This window comes from Delphinapterus leucas, chromosome 1 (assembly GCF_059928025.1).
Source record: "Delphinapterus leucas isolate spDelLeu-1000000601 "Yukka" chromosome 1, BTC_Dleu_Yukka2, whole genome shotgun sequence".
Taxonomy (NCBI): Eukaryota; Metazoa; Chordata; class Mammalia; order Artiodactyla; family Monodontidae; genus Delphinapterus; species Delphinapterus leucas.
In genome coordinates this window covers 161,673,544-161,694,256 of record NC_143129.1, presented here as the reverse complement: position 1 = coordinate 161,694,256, position 20,713 = coordinate 161,673,544, and the positions used below count along the sequence as shown (strand labels likewise).

Sequence of the window (20,713 nt, the reverse complement as noted above, 5' to 3'; positions counted from 1 at the left end):
TTCTTGAGGCATCCTTGTCTGGTTTTGGTAGCAAGGTAATGCTAGCCTTGTAAAATGAGTTTGGAAGAGTTCCCTCCTCTTCTATTTTTTGGAAGTTTGAGAAGGATTGGTATTAATTCTTCTTTGAATGTTTGGTAAAATTCACCAGTAAAGCTGTCTGGTCCTGGACTTTTATTTGTTGGGAAGCTTTTGATTACTGATTCAATCACTAGTAATAGGTCTGTTCAGATTTTCTATTTTTTGCTTCATCATGATTCTGTTTCTAACGCATCCTCCATATTACTGCTGATGTTACTTTTATAAAACCCCCAGTCTTATCACACCCAAAACCTCTCCTGTTAAAAAAAAGCTGCGCAGTGCTTTCCCTGCTGCCTACAAGTGAAAGTTCAAATTCCTAAGCATGTCATTCAGTCTGATTCCAAATGTTCCTTTCAATTTCATCTTTTTCCCCTCATGCCCCATATTCTGTTCATCCTAGTCTATTAGCTATTCCCCAAATGTGCCATGAAATTTTATGCCCCCGTGCTTTTGTTAAGGCTGTTCATTCTCTCCAGTGTCTCCTCACCCTACCCATCCCATAATGGCCAAATCTCACTCATTCCGCTCTTGGTGAAGAACCCCCAGGGCTCACCCTCACAATTACTTCCTTTGGTATTCTCATATAGGACTAAGTACCAGTAGTACTATAGCCATTTATTAGTTGTTTTATAATTACATATGTTCCATTTCCTCTACTCCTCTACTGAATTATGTTTCCATTGTTTTGACATTGTTTCCTTTGTTTTTCTTTGAATTCACAGTCCCTAGCATAGTGACTAATACATAGGAGCTCAACTAATGTTCTTGTTTTTTTATTATGGTAAAAAACACATAACATACAATGTACCATTTTAACCATTTTTAAATATACAGTTCTGTGACATTAAGTAATTCACATTATTCTGCAGTCATACCACCTTCTATCTATGGAACTTTTTCATCTTCCCTGATACTCTGTACTCATTAAACACTAACTCCCCATTCCCACATCCCCGCAACCCATGGTGATCACCATTCTACTTTCTGTCTCTATGAACTCGACTACTTCAGGTAGCTCATGTAAGCGAATTGTACAATATTTGTCCTTTTGTGACTGGTTTATTTCACTTAGCAGAACATCATCAAGGTTCATCCATGTTGTAGTATGTGACAGATTTTTCTTCCTTTTTAAGACTGAATAGTATTCCGTTATATATATATATATATATATACACACACCACCTTTTATTATACATTCATCCATCAGTGGATACTTGGATTGTGTCCACCTTCTGGCTATTGTGAATAATGCTGCTTTGAACCTAGGTGTGCAAATATCTGTTCGAGTCCCTGTTTTTACTTCTTTGGGATATATACCCAAAATCAACTAAATGTTTTTTTATTGATTATTAAATTAGGATATATTTTGCTAATGTACAAAGCTTGTTTTTTCACTTAACTTAGTCTGTGGTGAATATTTATTTAAAAGTTTAGAAATCAGCGGAATATTCTGTTGCCTTCTATAGGGTACCAGCCGTCCTTCACACTATCACGTTTTATGGGATGATAACTGCTTTACTGCAGATGAACTTCAACTGCTAACTTACCAGCTCTGCCACACTTACGTGCGCTGCACACGATCTGTTTCTATACCTGCACCAGCGTATTATGCTCACCTGGTAGCATTTAGAGCCAGATATCATCTTGTGGACAAAGAACATGACAGGTAATATAAAAGCATAACAAGTACAGATTCTCACCCAAATCCAAGTATGCGCTGTGTGTTAGGATTTTCATGGGAAATTTCTTTAAGTGTTTACATGTAAGTAGGTGCCTCTGTCTTTGCCATAAAGCACTGCCATTTAGAATTAAAGTTCCACAGGCTGTTAGAAGAGTCAGTGATCCAAATGAAAAGCTATGATAGAACTGACTGCCCAAGATGAGGGTTCCTATTAAAATGTGCAGTCTGGGCTTATTAGTAATAGTGTGATGTAGTGATTTTGTTGCTTTACCAGATTAATTCAAGGGAGAGATTATTGGTAGTAAAAGTGATATATACAGACAAAATTATAGGATGTCTTGGATTTACTTCTAAATAGTCCTGGAGAGGTGAGAGATGTAAAACAGAATTGGCCTTGAGTTAATAATTATTGAAACTGGATGATGGGCATGTAGGAGTTCATTATACTGGCCTCTTATTTGTTTTTTAATTTTTTAAAAATTTTCTACAAATAATATTTTTCAGAATTTTTACATCAGAATAGGGTTTGGTTTTGTGTTCACTGCCACTTTTCTTACAGTGCTGAAGGAAGTCACGTTTCAGGACAGAGCAATGGACGAGATCCACAGGCTCTTGCCAAGGCTGTACAGATTCACCAAGATACCTTACGCACAATGTACTTTGCTTAAAAAGTCTAAGAATATTCTCTGAGAGGAAGAACTGGAAGATGAATCAACATACAACTTATGTTTCCAGTGGAGTCAGCTGAGTGGGGATGCCTCCAGCCATACAGAAACCAACACTGTGTGGGGGCCAGGGTATGATCTTTATGTCGATACAAGGAAGATTGTTTACTTCATCAAGGAACACAGCACCATTATGCAATATGAAACCAGCCAACTGCTTTTTTGTGCGGTCTCCTGTAGGAAGTATCGCGATCATTTTGTTTTCACTTTCTTGTAGTCTAACCCTTTTAATGCCTTTACCTCAAGTTGCTTGGCAGCACAACTCTTTGCAAAAAAAAAAAAAGTAAAGAAAAAGTAAATGATGGTTTTTTAAAAAACACACGTATATGAATAATCAAAGTGATTGTTCACAATTATGTGTGCAAAAAATGTGCATTCATGTATTCTTGTAAAACTTATCTGTATATTTTACTTACATACATGCATACTGCATATGCATATATATCTGTATCTATACTGATAATAGATATATATGTATCTCTGTATATATTTTATAGTTCATTCCATTGGGGAACTTTCTTTCCCTTTTATTATCCTCCCACCACCACTATGATTTCTCTCTCTACCGCCCTTGCCTTCATCACCTACATTTGTTTTTCCCTGATGCTACCAGTAACATTCAGATGTTCATGTATCTGGTTCATTTGAATATGAAGCATGGCAAACTAGATTTTTATTTTGCACGCCCTACTCCTGTCTTGTCTCATGCATAATTCTGAGTCCTCAACTCTTGGTATTGCTTTCTTAAGAAACTATATATATATATATATATATATATATATACACACATATATATATAAAAAATATGTTTTTGTGAGAGTGAATGTCTGCCCCCTCCTGCTCTCAACTTACATTTGCCATTTGTGCAATGTGTACATAAGCAGTAGCAACCTAAACTATTCTTTTTCTTTAGTGAGTTTGTTAAAGCTGCTATAAATATATAAAAAAAAAAAACACACAACTTTGTCAGAAGTTGTAACTCTCTATATGAGTGATATGTATTCTAAAGTCTTCTGTTTCTATGTGTTATACATGGAAATCCCTTAAAACTTTTATAAAGGGTAAATATTTTAAATGATTGGAACTGTGTAGGGTTGAGGCCTCTGAAATTGGGTGGAGAGAAGGGATTGTGGAGGGTTTTTTTGGGTTTTTTTTTACTAGTTTATTTGCTGCCTCTCATACCTTAATGTGATTTTCATATATATATATTTTTATATATATGTGTGTTGTATATATATAAACATATATGTATGTGTTTTGAAGTATAGCTTCCTTTTCTTTTATATTTATTAGAATAGTGCTTTAATAATTATAGAATCATATTGGCAACATCTTTTATAGAAATATAATCATGTTTATTTTAAGAACTGACAACTTGTTTTTGCTCTCTTTTAGTGCAATAAGCAGTTTTAAAAGAAAGCTGTGTCTGTTTGACATCTTTACCACAGATAGTGGGAGAAACAGGCACCTCCATAATTTTAAAAGGGCAAAGTATATAGCCTTAATTTCAGAAGGAAAGTTTTGTAATTTTCAAGTTTAAAGCATGTCTTATAAAAATCATAATGAAAATGAAGGAAGTTAAATTTCCTAAATGAGTGTTGACCTTGAATATTAGAAATAAAGTTGAAGAACTTTGATTTGAGTAATGACAGCGACTAGCTTTAGATTTAGAAGATATTTAAATTCTTTGAAAGTAGATCATGTTTATTGAAGAATCATACTGGTAAGGTGCCCATTTTCACTTACTAACATGAGTCAGGAAAATATAAAATGATATTTTAAAAACTTTTTTTGCTAATTCATCACCAGTGTAACTTTCCTTTTAAAATTAGGGTGATGGTGACAAAGGAAGTTAGGACTTTGAGCATTTGAAATGAGTTAAATCACTGAAATGTTGAAAAAAGTTTTGTAAAACTTTTGTTTTATTGACTTCACTTTAAGATATTAAAAAATACTATAAAGCTGTCAAAACCGAGTTTATCAGTAACCTTGGATTCAGGGGAGCTTTGCACTTTGTAACTCATGAAAATAGCATTTTAATTATTTTTTTTTTTTTGCACTGGTTCAGAGTATAGATATTACAGATTGTTTCCAGTGGGCATTGTTGTTAACCTTTCAGAATTCCATCTGCACATGAAAACAAATGGATTAGCTCTTTAGTTCTCTCTTACCTATAATCCACACTTATTGCCAATTTACTGTATTTTGAGCCTAAAATCTGAGCCCATATCCTCCAACAGGTATGAAATCTTTTGTCCCTCTGCCAGAAAACTAAGAAAGTACTGTATTTTGTATGTTTATTATATTGAAGTGTCTGAAATGCAATTTACAACACTGTTTTAAAGCTCTTTACATAAGGTAATGTTTGTGTAGTGTATACATTTTTCTCCCAACCCTCCCCCCTCCTCCAAAAAATTTCTATAAAGAGTGTATTTTTTTTACATTGGAATTTCACTGAATATAGGCAAGAGAAGACAATAGTATATCCTAGGTGGTAAAAACCTGATGGCGTATGTTTGCTCAGTATGAGTAAAACATCTTCCTTTATCAGTGGGAGCTGTACAGATTGATGTGGAAAACTTTAGAGCCCAGGGAAGAACTGTAGATAACCTTTCCCTATTTACCTGCTTTACCTAATTTTCAGTCACTTAATCTCACGTGTGCTAAAGTAAAGCCTATAATTTAAAACTATTTAGAAGGACTTTTACAGAGGAAAAAAAATTTTTTTTAATATAAAGCTTTACATTTGAAGTGAGTTCTTTTTAGGGTGCTCTTAGAGTTTCAACATTGCTAGTTTAAAGTTGGTTAACTTGAAAGAATATGTATAGTATATTCTATTTTGCTTACTAACAAATTGGTATATCAAACTTAATTATAAGAAACTTTGTGCTTAGAACTTTAAGGTAAATACTAAGTGGCAAATATTTTTTGAAATTTGTTTCGTTATTATACTTCTGGTGTAGAATTGCTGATCTTCTTTTATTTTAAAAAAAAAAAAAAAGGTTGTTTTGAGTTTAATGGTCATGAAACTCAACAGTGACCTTTCTGTTCCTGCCCTTGCTCACTAACTATACAGTGAATGCTAAATTTCTGTCTGCTGTTTTCTGTAATATAAGAGTGACTTTAAAATGTAAGTCCGAGCAACTGGTATAATAGATTTTCATGTGAAGCAGAATTGGGAGTTTAATGTATATTCTGGATGGCAAATGTGTAAAGTGCTGATACATGTTTTATATTACAGTATCAAGTTACTGGCATTGAGGACCATGCATTTATAATACCGTAGCTGCTATATTTATTTAATGAAGTAGAGTCTGACAGTTACTGCACTTAACAGTAAGGAAATGAGCAGGATTCAAGGCTAGTGTTAGACTTTTTTTTTTTCCTAAATAAGATTTAAGAACATGAAATATCAAGGTAACAAAGGGTGCTGCCAATTTAGTTTCAATTTAATATCAGGATACTCTTTCTTTGTTTTAGAAATGTGGATTTTTACTTTAGCAGTTTTGGAAAAGGGTACCTCAGCCTCCTCAGTACTGGTTTTTAGCATATTTTTCACAGGAGTACAGGTGCCCTTTATTTTTTTCTTAATATTTACCTTTAAACAAGTTTCTCAGAAAAAGTACTCTGTGGAAATCTTCCTGTTTGTAACCTATTAATTTATTTATCTTCCTACAAGAGAGTCTAGGTGGGATTCTAGTAGGAATGTACTGGGTGTTTTAGAAGGCACTTGATAAAGATTCATCTCTACTTTCTAGCATGGAGACTTCTAGCCCTCTAAACACCTATACTGGTTTTCCAAACTAGGTTCTCTGATGACCCACCACTGCCTAAAGTTTACTTATATATTCTCTAATGGATTTTAGTATGACAGACCTCATGACAGGCTTAGTCATGACAGACTTAAAGTATGACTAAGGAGATAGAAGCTGAGTTGCCATTCAGTAAAAACGGCTGGCTGAGGATCTCAATGTTTAAGGAAAAGGTGAACACTCAGAGTGCCAGTAATCAGTCTGAAGGATCTATTATTGATGGATTATAGACCAGGAATTAGAGACTCTTATTCAAGGAATTTGGTGGGTGTTTGATTCAGAGGCCAACATGAATTTGCCATGGGTGGTGATTTTTATGAAATCTGTGAAGCTAGCCACTTGGATTCAGCTAGAATATTTTGTAGTCTTGCTGTTAAAACTTGATAGTGATGTTTTGCCAAGAAGCTTAACTGACAGCTCGGCATAAATTTTATTCAGTATCATTAAACCTGGGTTAAATATTTATTTAACTCATCCTCTTAGATGTTCTCCTACTGAATAGTTTTTAAAGACAAGTTGCCCCTAACAGTAACTTGCTACTTAAATTATCTTTTATGAGTTATCAGTCAAGATGCAAAAGGACACCATTGAACTGGCATCTTTATTTTGGCTTTTTTAATCCTTTTCATTCTTTTTGAGAATTCATGGATGTGTTAAAGTTTCAATAGTAATACCTGGGAGACTTTATCAAGTGAGGCCTTTGTGAGTGGCGGTATAACCCTGACTCTAAAGTCTGTCTTTATTTTCCTTTTTCCCTCTCATTTGATCATATAAAGCACTTTGTGATTCTACAGGAGTCGAAAAACAAGCCAAGAATAATGTGTAAAATCAGTACATAGATGTGAAAGTCAGAATTTTCTCCAAAAAATCTTTTTTAAAAAATTTCCTGCTTATACTAAGAACATTTTTGATCGGTGGCAATATTGGAAATGATGCTGTGATTAGTGAAACCTAAGCTGACTCCCAGGAAGAAAAATTCAGTCTCTCTCTCTCTCTCTCTCTCTCTCTCTCTGTGTGTGTGTGTGTGTGTGTGTATATATATATATATATATATATATATATAGCCTCAAAGGGAAAAATATTTTTAACTTTTTCCTACTTTTAAAAGTGGTACATTTCAGTTTATAATTTTCCATGTTGGTCAAAATCATTTCTTTTAACTAAGATATAATGGTCAAGGCTTATGCTAATATTATCTACTGCTAGTTCAATTTTATTTTTCTTTACCCATCAAAGATAGTGCTCTATATTTTTACATCGTTGTAAGAATCTTTTGCTCTTAAAGTACAGAAGTTAAAGATTTTAATTTGATTTAAAGATAGAAGTTTAATAAATTTCATATGGAGGGTTGAGATTTACCAATGAGAAGCCCTATTAAAATATCAGGTAGCCAACAGTGTGACAAAATTAAGATGCTATCAAATCATCTATCTGGCCATTGGTCTCCCTTCCTTTTTGAAATCAATGTCTTAGGTAACCAGACTCTAATGTTGTGTCCATGTTAGCGTGTCAGTAAAGCAGAGATGTTCTTCAGGGTAGACACTGAATTAAATTTTTAAATCATTTTTTAAAGCAAGGCGGTTCTTAGAAAGTGCCTTTTCAGAAGATGGTGCTGTAGATTTTTATTTTTCAAATAGCATGAGGCTAAAAATTTGAAAGATAAATTATTTTAGAATTCCAAGAGTATGACCGTTTCATATAAATAATGTTATTTGTTGTTCTGAATCTGGTCCAAGGGAACCAAGTAAAGCTTTTATTCAGTAAAGTATCTAAGTAAATGCTCACCAAATATATTTTGTAAGTTTAAAAACACAGTTTTTAACAGAATTAACCGTTTCAGTTCTTAGCTGTGTTGCAGGTATTATATAAGGCATATAAAACAGCAAGTTTGCTTAACTTTTTAACAAGAGTATGGATATAGTAGTAAGTGCCCGACGGCAAAGGTAACTTGCCAGAAATTATGTCATAGGCTACGTTTTCCCCCCCAGCATATTGACCCTTTTGTAAATATCTACTGGCAGCCTTTTCTAATTAATCTTTATTAAAGAAGACTGCTTATAAAGATGGAGCCAAGTCATCATGGAAATCAGTGTAAGAGGAGAAGTAAAATGATTCTCTATCTTTAGGGAAATTTTTTCTTTTTCAGGCAGCAAGAAATATTCTAAATGTTTCCCTCTTTTTTCTAGCATAGGTGAAAAATGATGACAGTGCATCTATATGATCAATTAATTAGACATAGAACAGGTAAAATTGGGCTTTGGAGGAAATAAGTAAGAGGCAGGATAATAGCAGGACTATTCATACTGGTTGGTAATTTATCTACCAGAAAGCGATTTTCCCCTGAACTAGGAAGTAGTAAACAGCAGTAAATGATCACCTAACCAGTTCATGCTTGTGAATTTGGTGAGCACTCTTCCAGAAAATAGACTTAAAAACACACAAAAAAACACACCTCAGTAACCTTGTATGCTGCATTATGTAATAATGATAGTAAAATTATATTGATTGTTTGGAGTGTACTATGTCTGTCTGCAAATATACATGCACATTAAACTTTTTCATTTTTTATAATGTCATAATAGCAATTACGAGTTTATTTTTTTAATATTAATTTTTCTATTGTGATGTTTATATTTATTGGCAATTTGTGCGCAACTTTTATAGTTTGCTTAGATATTGGTTTTAAGGTATTTTATTTTTATAGATATCTCTAGCTTTTCCTCTTTCTTTGTAATATTAGCAAAGATTAAGATGGAATGTTAATATGCCAACTAAACTACTAATTCCATAAAGTCTAGAGTTTGGATTTTTACCAATAAACCATTAACACTATTTTCTAACTTAGAATACTTAATGTTGTTTATATAGTGGGCATTAAAGACAGTCTTTAGACAGATTTCTAAACGTGGAGGGGAGGTGGGGCTTTTCTTTAGTTTTCTTTCCTTTAAGTAGAAAATGAATACTAATGGATTGGATTTATTTTACCTGATCTGCAGTTTTGGGGCAACTTGATTGTTTACACTTCTTATTTCTCACTTCAGCTACATTGAAACTGCTTTAGGTGGATACATCATCCAGCGTTAGGATTGTGATACCATTCTCATAGGCCTGGAAAACAAAGAGCAAATGATCCAGAAGTCAGTGATAATTGACTTTGAAATGGGCTGCTCCAGCCCCCACCATGATTATGTCATGTGGAAGATTTGCTACCCTGATCTTTTCCCTACCATACCTTTAACGTTGATTCAACCCTACCTTACTTTTAAAGTTGTTTCTTTTTCATCAATGAAGAAACAGAGTTTAAGTGGCTAGGTAGAATCAGAGATAAAGGCTAATATAGTATTTCAGCTACTTAAAAATTTAAGTAATAATTATGAATGTGAATTAATTGGAAGACAGTTAAAAGTATGATTATAGAAAATTAATTTCAAGCATATATGGTTACTCCAGTTTCCTAGTGAATAGATCAAGGTTATTTGTATTGACATTAACTTTTTATAAAAGGTGCATGAAAAAAGTGAATTCTGTTAAACAGGTACAATATTTCCATTGTGTTTTTACACGGTGAATTTGCTTGGTAAGCCATTTTTTTCTGTAAGAGATTAAAAGATAAACTTTATCCCTCCTCTGAGCTTTAAATTCTAAATTATCAGGGTTTAATGTATGACATTTTGCCATACTACATTCTTTCACTGAGAGGGGTAAATGAGAAAGTTTCAAGTAACTATAATTGGAAAAGTATTTATGTTATGGGAAATTTAACGATTTAAAATGAATCAGCATGTGATTTCGTATAGACATTAGCCATATCACTTTTTCCCCATGTTTTTGCCAGTTTCAGTAGGTTGACACACAAACACACACACACACACACACACACACAGCTACTTCCTTACCCTACATCAAGTATTAATTGAACGTTGGTATTCTGATTATAGGAATTTGTTGATACTAAAAAACTAAATATGTTTCAATCAGTCAGATATATTTTTATTGCAAATATATGCTCCCCTCTTAAGGATATTTATTGTAGTTATAATTTTAATAGTTTTATTCATTATGCTTCAACATTGTCCTAGATTGACAGGCATATAATTCTTGTAGATCAATATTTTTAAGGCAGCTTTGAGTAGAAATCATCCTTTATTTTCTTTTTTCCTTCCAAAAGCTCATAGGAACCTGACACATAGAGCTTATTTTGCTCTTTTAACTGGTTGGCTCCATAAATCAGGGTACCTGGCATCAGTAACTGAATTACCACAGTGAAGTACTTGGTGACTTGTTCAAGTTTACAGTCATCTCTTAGAACTGTCATGAATAGGCTTATGTGAGTAGAAAACAGATGGGATTGTTGGTCATTAGAACTTTATTTTCTTTGACTTTTTTTTTTTTTGGTTTTTTTATTTCTAAAAATTGACTGCATGCACATCTGTAATTTTATGTTTAAAGTTTAAGAGGCCATGCCAGAAACTAGAGAGGGAGATTACCCTGGTATTTAATGCCTAAAACTTTCCATCTTCATTTACTTCATGGCTTTAGTTGGAAGAACAAACAAACAAAAATCCTTTCATTTGGCCCTTTATTTTTAGAACCAAAGAAGGAAAGACTCTACAAAAAATGTTTGCAGGTGTGATAGGAGATCTTTGTGAAGAAATGGACTAGTGGGATTGTAAGAGTATGTAGTGAGGGGGTAAATGAGGAAAAGGAAAAGGTTTCTTTGCCGGAATCCTTGGAGAGAAACCTTATAATTGTTTGATATTTGTCTGGTTCTCACAGTCACATTGTAAAAGAGGAACTGTTGCCATTTGAACCTAGGAAGAGAGTCTCTGTAACCTAAATTTATTTTATGTTGCTGTCCCAGATCTAAAGCTGCATCTGTTTTGATTAGAGAAGTTGCTTCTGAATAAAGAAACGAAGTATTTATCCTTAAATAGAGCTATGGCATTGCTATCAACACGGCTTCTCCAGCTTTTCCCTTTATATAGAAAACACAAAATAGGACCTTTCCAGACAAGGTAGTCTTTCCTGTAAAGAAAATATTTTTTGATAACAGATTTGGGGGAAACACTGGTAGATTGTAGTGAAGGGGGAATTTTGCCTAACATGGACGGTCCAACCAGGTTAATGGATACAGTTTGATCCCAGGGAGTTTAACAAGAGGAGGCTTTGGTAGCAGGTTAAACCTTTGGTTTTGATAGCAACAGATTTGGATCTCCAGTGTTAACTGCAGATATCTCCCTGTTTCACAGAAAGGGAATGATCTCATAGTATTGATGATGATCCTGCAAATGTGCCTGTGCTCTTTCTCTAATTCAAAAATCAGGACTAGCAAGCACTAACCAAAATCTTCTAATACTTTGTCCTATAAGATTCTTTAAAAGTTTTCCAGGAGCTTTCTCATTTCTTAGCCCAGGGTACAATGCCTTGCTCCTCTTTGAAAAAGAAAAGAAAAAGGATTTAGAGGCAGTTTAGATAGAATTCTACTATGAGTAAATAATAGAGTCTTTAAAATACTTGGGAAAGGAAGATCACATGCCGCAAGTTATAGCTTGATTGAGAGACTCTTTGAATACTGTTTTCATGTTTGGGTTCTAAAGTTTTTTCTTTGACCTACCATTCTTTGATTTACTTGAGTGCCATGATTCTATATTGGGATGAAATCAGTGTTTTATGCCATTTATGAATTGTGCAGTTTTTCCCTCTCCACACCCTACACACACACACTGTTAAAAATAAAAGGGGGAGGACTAAAAAAAAAGAGAGATAATGAGAATCATTAGAATGTAATTTTAGTTAATATAGATGGAAAGAAATCCTAACTTGGCTAAATGAGAATTAAGACAAAGTGTTAGTGCTGCAGGTATTATCTCTATCCATAGAGGGTTTTGCTAGCTATAGAGTGGTAATATGAACAGAATATATACCTGAAATATGATGTTACAGCAAAGTGATAAAAGAAATTATTCTTGAAAGTAATATTTCAATCTTCTCTAACAGAGATGCCCATATTCTTAAGGAAGATTAATGTAGCTCCTGGTTTTAATGAATCAGACTCTGATTTAAACTTCAGAAGATTTGTAACTTTTATTCTGACACATCTTCTTAAATATGTAAAAATTACACTGAATGAATACTTAAGACTATTCTTTCCTCTTAATTTACATAATGATTTTTTCAGACCTTAGTTCTATAGATATTGATTTCTTTCTCACATATATGCCTCTTGGTGTGTGCAGAATTCCATATTAAAAGTTTTCTTAAACTCATTTCCTAGTCAAACCTGAACTGTAAAGAAGGCATAAATAGGTTTAAAACGCAGGAAATTTTAGAAGATCACAACTGGAAAAAGACTGTTGAGAACTTGTTGCCTTTGAGAGTAGAAAGGGCTCTAAAACTTGAACTGAGATTTGGAGTTTAGTCAGAGCTCTACCACTAATTTGCTCTGTGTCCATAAGGCAATTTCCTTAATCTCTGTGTGCCTAGGTTCTTATAAAATGGTAGTGATAATACCTGCCCTCACCTCCCTCACAAAGTAGTTGTAAGAATAGGATAATGTTTGTGACAGTGCTTGAGTTCTCCAAAAGAAAAGCTATTCAGAAGTTCAAGATAAAAGAATATTGTTGTGTGAAGGGTTCATTTCCAGTTTGCTTCTATGAAAGTATCTTTAGTTACCCTAGATCATTTTATCAAACAAATGTAAGAGAAACTGAGGCTTTATCATGGTATGGTGTTCACCTACAAACGTATTCTGTTCTGTTTCTCCCCTGCTAGATATTTATTGCACAAGCTGAATTTTTCTTTATAATAATCTTTGGAAAAAGTGTAACTTCAAAAACCAAACTCCTTTTAGTGGTGCTATGGCAGCTGTGATTGTATTTTGAGTTAGATTAATGTGGTGAAACCATCAGATAATCAGAAATTAACTTTGCCTTTTGCCTTCAGGCATTTTTGCTACAGATTGGCATCAGAGGCTGTTGTACAACCAGATAGCTATCCCTTTGTTTCTTGCAGATTTTTGGTACCTTTTTTTGGAACCTTTTTTTGGAGTAAGGGGTTAGGTTTTAAGAAGGAAAAGTGTGCTTATTTCACTTACCACTTTGCAGAGTTGACCGTTGCTTTCCAATCACCATGTACCTGTAAAAATTAAAATATAGTAAAAGGGTTTTTTCTTCATTTAAATTCAGTTCTGAGCATCTGCAGGTGATATCAGGCAGCCTGTTGGTGTCTGACCCAGTTATCTTTATGGATTGTGGGCAGAACCTTACATTTCTACAGACTTACCCACTTTCCTGAGGGGAAGGGGCTCTTGTTTCTAGGAAAAAAACAAAGGGCACATCACCACAGGTTGTGTAAGCAATTCCTTGTTGAAACAGACAAGTTTGGTTTGTGTTTTGTTTTGTTTTAAGAAATAAAAGGATGCATTTTAGGTACACAGGGTATGAATGCATTCAACATTTATTTTTTTATCTCTATAGATGCTGATCTCCCCTTGTTGCAGGCAGTTTGGGCTTTTCCAGCTCATCACTAACATGGATGAGATCTATCTTAGTTTTATAGGATAATGAGAATTACAAGTACTGAAAAGTTGGGGAGATTTCATGCTTGGAAAATGAACAAAAAATCCACCTTGCTGGGTGAGATAGCTGAGAACATTGGATATATCAGGAATACTTTTAAACAATTTTTGCTGTAATGTGTAGCTTTAATATCTGTCTTCAGTTATGGACCCCATGAAAGTATTACTGTATCTTGTGAATAAAGATCATTCTTGTGAACTAGTATATGGATGCATTCATAGGCTGTGGGAAGCAGTGATGTGTGTATGTGTGTGTGTGTGTGTGTGTGTGTGTAAATATTCTATGTTTATAACACTGTGTATTACATAAGTTTATATAGAAAAAATAATGTGTTTCTTCAGTGTTTGGGGGACTAAAATTGTAATATAACCATTCCAGTGTAATCTGACCACTCAGTCTAGAGAACATTTATATTACACACAAATACACACCCCTAAAGCATTGCTAACTGCTCCCACTTGAGATAATTGCTGCTTTTTTTTAAGCCCGAAGTAGTGGACAGGAAATAGCACTCTTTTAAAAGGGGCTTTTCTGAAAAGTAAAATGTAAATGTAGGACATGTGGGGAGGTGGGGCCTCCTGCAAATGCCCTGCAGATGGACAAATAGCCTTTTAAATTTTACTTTTTAACCATCTTAACCGTGTGTGCCTATTTGTACTGCAGATGTGAAATATTTTGGGGAGTTAATATCAGTATGTTTTGAAACTGAATTATTACATAAAATCAGAGTAACCTCTTTCTCCATCCTCCTTTTCCACACTGACTATTCTTGCCAAATGTACCAAGTTTCAGCATGGTAAAATGATGGACACTCAAACCTCCTTCCTCATCTTCCCAATCCTGTCTTACACCTGGTCTGGCCTTATATTTTTTGTTGGCTTTTCATAAGTAAGAACAATTTACTGTAGTACTTTAGAGACTGCAGAATTTCAAAATGTTTATAAGCCTTCCTTTGTTAATGTTTGGTTACACGATAACATTAGTTAAAACAATGGAGTAAGTCTGAGTTTGTAATATGCTACAAGATAAAATCTTGAGTGATATTAAACTTGACTGCCACATTTTATTAAGAGGAAATTGGATTATATGGTGGGTGGGAGCTAGTCTATGATATATATGTAATCACTGTATAATTAGAAACACCAAATGTTGAGTCCTATCACTGTGTACTTGGGGGCCAGGCTTTGGATATGGTTGTCATTTTAATTCCTCAAAGACTATATGTCATTAAGATGAGCAGAAGGCAAATAAAGTTTTTAAACAAAACTACTTTTGGGGGTATTTAAACTTTCTTTCCCCAAAAAAAATTTACTACAAAAAAACCTAGGGTTGAGACTGAGAAGCTTCAAGCCGCTTTTTAAGCAGTTCAGTCACTTACAATATTTTATGTTAAAGAAATTGTCATAATTCTTTCTGAGCCAAACTGTCACTAAAATGTCCTGTGACAGAACCACTCCTCTTTTTTCTGCCATTCTGTGTATTGGAAGTGTTCTTAGTTGTATTTGTTTTTAATCCTTGATTTTAAAATATTAATGGTTTTAGTGTTGCTTAGCTTCAGTTTGAAGTGTAACTTTCACTAATAACTGCAATAAAAAGAAAAGCTTTGCTCCAAACTTTGTTTTGTGGTCATCATTACAGCACTTCAGGCTTAGGTAAAGGGAGTTAGTGTGATACAGTGGAAAGAGTTTAGGCTTTCATAATCACGAAGTCCTGAATTCAAACCTGGATTGCATGATTGCGTGACAATAGACAAGTTCCTTGATGCTTCTAAATCTCAAGTTTCCTCCACTATAATGAGATAATAGTAGGGCTGTTGGGACATTAAATGAGTTAATAGATGGAGGGTACTTAATAGTGCTGGGCATGTAGGTGGAACTCAGGTTTTAAAGAGGTTCTGCTGCGCCGGCCCCCCACCAACCCAGGACTTCCCTGGCTGTCCAGTGGTTAAGAGAGTCCACACTTCCACTGCAGGGGGCACAGGTTTGACCCCTGCTTGGGGAAGCTCCGCATGCTCTGCAGTGCGGCCAAAAAAAATGCCTGGTGGGGCTGGGGCTCCGTATAAAAAAAAATTAAAGTGATGGAAAATACAATTCAATAAATAAATAAATAGTTTCTCCCCCACCTTAAATAAAAGACACTGGGTCTTTTAGACTCTCCTCCCTTTAAGACATTGGGTGGCGTGGAAAGAGGGGTAAGCAAGAAGCCAGGCTTGCAAACTCTGCCAGGCAGTGAAAGAACTTAAGAATAGGTAGGATAAAAAGGAACTGAAATGGACGGGGAATCGTCACAGGCACTGAAGTGGATACACAGCCCAAGTATGATATGCAAGAAAACCCTGGACTGAAATTTTGAAAACCAGCTCTCAACTGTCCTAACTGCATAACTTCAGGTATATCACTTTTCATTCCATAATTGAAGTTAATAGAGTAAAATCAGAGGTCTCAAGTTGGCAGCCAATTTCTGTCTGCAAATAATTTTTGTTTGGTATTTAAAATATTTTTATTAGTCCCTAATATTTAAAAAATCAGAAGATCTCACATAAAAATCCCTTAAAAAGCAAGGAGGGTCATCGATTTCACTATTCCTTCAGTATCCCTTCACAGCTGCCACCAGGGGAAGCTCAAGAGTGGTTGGCCCCTTTGGATGGAGCACACTCTCCACAGCCCCGCCATTCTGCCCAGTCTGCATAGGTCTGGACTCAAAGGAACCCTAGTGTGAGGTGAGGCCTCCAAGCAAGCAGGAATCCCTATGAGGATGAGCTCCTTATCTGGGGGTAACTCACTACTTGAAGCAGTCCAGCCTAAATATTAAAAACTTGTCCCTTCATTATTTCCATTTACCCTATTTCTGTTCTCCAGAACATCAGAGAATTCAGTCTGTTCCCTTCTGGCTATTATGTGTTCTTCACCCCAGTCTTCTCCCACCTACATGTCGCCAGAGTCTGTGCAACCCTAACAGTACAGTTTGTTTTCTTAAAGGATCTTGTTACTGATGCTGAAGAAGCACTAGTTAGCTTAACTAACAAATGCTGATGGGTTGAGTTTTTTTTAACTATATGTGTCAGTTGTTAAGTTTGACGAATTGAAGAGAATCACTCTACTGTCAATCTTCCCAGTAACTACACTGATAAGGAAAATTCTAAAAACGTCAGTAACTACACCCAAATTCATACAGTTAAATGGGGGAAATATGTGTAACGGTGACGCGAAGACATGCTCTGATAAATCAGGCTGTAGCATCCCTAAGGGTAGTACCAGAAAAGCATGACGGTTATCTAGGCAGACAGTAATCGGACGATTGCTGTAATTGATTAATTAGACATGCTGGACTGGACAGAACAAGTCACCAATTACATTAGAGTTCACCTGCTTGAAACTTCAGGTAAAAGGGTGCTCAGAGCACTACACTAAAGCATGGAGAAATGAGGGGGCAATCTAAGGTAAAATTCCGAGGTGGTTTCTTTTTTGGAGGGGGACCGTACATCTTGAACTCTCAGTTCTTGTAGTTTCCATGTTTCAGTCGTCTGATCATTTGACAAATTCTTTGGCTGCTGAGACTTGCATACCTTGCAGATACTTTTAGGAAATTAATTAGGTTAATCTGTCAGTGCCAGGAAAGGATGGGATCATTTTTACTATACTTGATAAAATGTCTCTATCATAAAGGGGACTAGAATCTTTAGTTTTATCTGTAGAAAAAAGATGACTGTTTTCCTGCCTTCTGTCACTTTTGTTATTTCTGTAATTTCCACAGTCTATAGAGATCTTTGCAGTGCCTTTATACAGCAGCACTTGTCTCATACTTTTCTCTATTAAAATATTTTCCTTTAAGAATAATCCTTGGGGGACTTCCCTGGTGGCGCAGTGGTTAAGAATCCGCCTGCTAAAGCAGGGGACACGGGTTCGAGCCCTGGTCCGGGAAGATCCCACATGCTGCAGAGCAACTAAGCCCGTGCGCCACAACTACTGAGCCTGTGCTCTACAGCCCGCGAGCCACAACTACTGAGCCCACGTGCCACAACTACTGAAGCCCGCGCACCTAGAGCCCGTGGTCCACAACAAGTGAAGCCACTGCAATGAGAAGCCCGCGCACTGCAACGAAGAGTAGCCCCCGCTCGCCGCAACTAGAGAAAGCCTGTGCACAGCAACGAAGACCCAACGCAGCCTAAATAAATAAATTTTTTAAAAAATTTTTTAAAAGAATAATCCTTGGGAAACTTACACAACATTGTAAAGCAATTATACTCCAGTAAAGATTTTTTTTTAAAAAAGAATAATGCTTGGGTTCAAGATTTACTTATAAACAAAGCAGACATATTCGTGGTTTAGGATTATGAAGCTTTATATGATGTCTGATTCTCAGCTGAAATAAAATGTTAATGGACTTTTTTGCTAACGGACCTCAGAAACAGCCCAACTCAAAAGTACTTGTGGGCTTCCCTGGTGGCGCAGTTGTTGGGAGTCCGCCTGCCGACGCGGGGGACGTGGGTTCGTGCCCTGGTCCGGGAGGATCCCACATGCCGCGGAGCGGCTGGGCCCGTGAGCCATGGCCGCTGAGCCTGTGCGTCCGGAGCCTGTGCTCCGCAACGGGGGAGGCCACAGCAGTGGGGGGCCCGCGTACTGCAAAAAAAAAAAAAAAGTACTTGCAACTGCTAACTGTACAATATTACTCTTTATTTACTGCCACATAAACTGTCAAATGGAAATTGCACATTATGTTGCAAAAAACAAAATCAAAAACAACATAGGAATAGGATACTTTACCAAACAGGATTTCAGTCACTGCCATCATTCAGATGGTTTTCACTTGTATTTTATACAAATGTAAAATTAAGGTTGCTTAACCATTTTATGAGTTTAATTTTTCTAATTTATTTTTGTACTTTTATAAAGATTTTAGATTATAAATGTTTGCCGTTTGTGGTATTTCTTTGAATAGTGTTTTTTTTTACTATATTAAAAGGTGTGTTTTAAATCTTTAATTTAAAAGTATTACTAGTATCTACATTAAGACCCTTTAAGGAGCGACAGGGCGACTCTCTGGAGGCCGTGTCCTCTGTGGTGCCTGAGGAGGACAAGCTCTGTTCCTCTGAGCACCAGTGGTCAGACCACTCATGTCTCAGCATTTCTCCAGGACCAACCTACCCCAGGATGGTGTGGAATACAGGACATTCACCTGTCACCCAGCCACCATTCTGGTTCCAAGGCTGCATGTCTCCACTGGATTGGTGAGAGGGTTGTCAGTGTTTTGCTCCTGGGCCTAATTCCAGCTGCTTATTTGAATCCTTGCTCTGCAATGAACTACTCCCTGGCTGCAGCCCCTCCCTCTTCATAGTCACTGGGACATTGGACAAGTTGTGACTATATTCCAGGGATTGGCACTCTCAGCTTTCACCTTTGCTAGGCTTTGTTATTTCTACGATCATGATGAGGGCATCTGCACAGCTGTTGCTATGCTATGGAAGCTCCGACCTTTTAGACGTAATACCTTGAAAATTGATTGTACACCTCCCTTGCCTCTGCTCTGTCATGCCATTCAATTCACAATAAGGAGGAAACAACAGATAAGTCCATTGGTGAGACAAACCTCTTCTCCTAATCACCTCGTTATTTTTAGAATGTAATCTTTGAGGAAAGATTTGAGAGCAATTGTAACCAAAAAATTGTCAGACTGAGTTCTCTATGCTGGGGAGTTAATGGGGTGTCTCTCAGCTTCTCACAAGACTCACAGTACAACTAAACATATATGAGCTTTTGCCTTTTAATTTATCAAACTCCTAAAGGGAATTCAGCTTTATTGCTCTCAATAGCTGATCAGACTTCTGTATTTGTCCTAGGGTGGTAGAGAAAGGGAGAGACTGTTAATTCGAGAAAAGACTTTGCAGAAAATTAGACAGTGTTTAGTTTTTGCAAACTTCCCCGCTCTGTTCAGTCGATACCAGTTACATGTCCAAGGTAAACTGGCAAATTAGAAATGCTGATGTTTCACATTACTGATTTCTAAATCCTAGGAAGAAGAGCCTGGAGAGTTCCTGAATACAGAGAAGTTCCATGTAGGGAAGAGATCCCCTTATAGATGTTTCAAATTGTTACAGATTCTAAACCTAGACTTAATCCTCAAAGGTGTTTATTTTACTTGTCCTAAAATAGTCTGTCCACAGATATAAAATTATAAGTAATAAGTTGTTGTTTTCCCATTGTGGGAATCTCTAATGTGAAGATGTATTCTATGAAGATAAAGTCTTTTTAAAAATAAGATGCTGTGTAATAAAAATTTATTCTACTCCAAAAAAAGACCCTTTAGATACTCATTTTTAAATCTGCACAAACGTATAACACTTTACTTTGAATGCAGCAAAGCTACTTTCCATTCATTTGAACTGATAGACTTTTCTTATACAAGAAAATGGAAGGGCAAATAGAGTCGAGGAGGGGGCTTGTTGGTTGTTTCAACCTCCAGATTAAACCATCTGCAGCTGTGTAGTTGAAACAGCGGTTCATTCTCTCTGACTATTGTATACAAAACTACTTAGTCTCACTTAAGTCTCAACCTTGAGGATCTCAACGTGAATTTATTTGGCCTGAGACAGGTGCGAGAGCAACAGAAAAGTAAGCTGGAAAAAAGGCCAGAGTCAAGCAGTTTCCTTTGGAGAAGTGTACAAACAAACAAAAATGCCTAAATTAGAGAAACTATTTCCACTCACTCTGTGTTTTTAAAAAAGTGCAATTTACTAGAGCAACTATACCCAAATCCCTTGGCAAACAACTCATACAAAAACATCAAGATCGGCCTTTCTCACCTTCTGAGGTGGCCCACACTCTGTGGAGTGTGTTTCTCTCT

The 20,713-nt window shown here is 35.8% G+C and overlaps 1 protein-coding gene and 1 pseudogene across 11 annotated transcripts in view; both read left to right on the top strand.

Annotated features, from left to right (window-relative positions):
* The window catches only part of AGO3 (argonaute RISC catalytic component 3), a 126,826-nt gene extending 111,342 nt beyond the window's left edge, over positions 1-15,484 (top strand). For all 11 annotated transcript variants that reach the window (XM_022575218.3, XM_089896116.1, XM_089896102.1 and 8 more), the window contains 2 exons: positions 1,545-1,744; positions 2,319-15,484. In XM_022575218.3, the coding sequence (XP_022430926.1) occupies positions 1,545-1,744; positions 2,319-2,427 (309 nt within the window). In that variant the 3' untranslated portion in view covers positions 2,428-15,484. The remainder of the gene's footprint in view (positions 1-1,544; positions 1,745-2,318) is intronic.
* Positions 15,485-17,193: 1,709 nt separating this feature from the next.
* Positions 17,194-20,269, top strand: LOC111175457 (succinate dehydrogenase [ubiquinone] cytochrome b small subunit, mitochondrial pseudogene; annotated as a pseudogene).
* Positions 20,270-20,713: the final 444 nt, after the last annotated feature.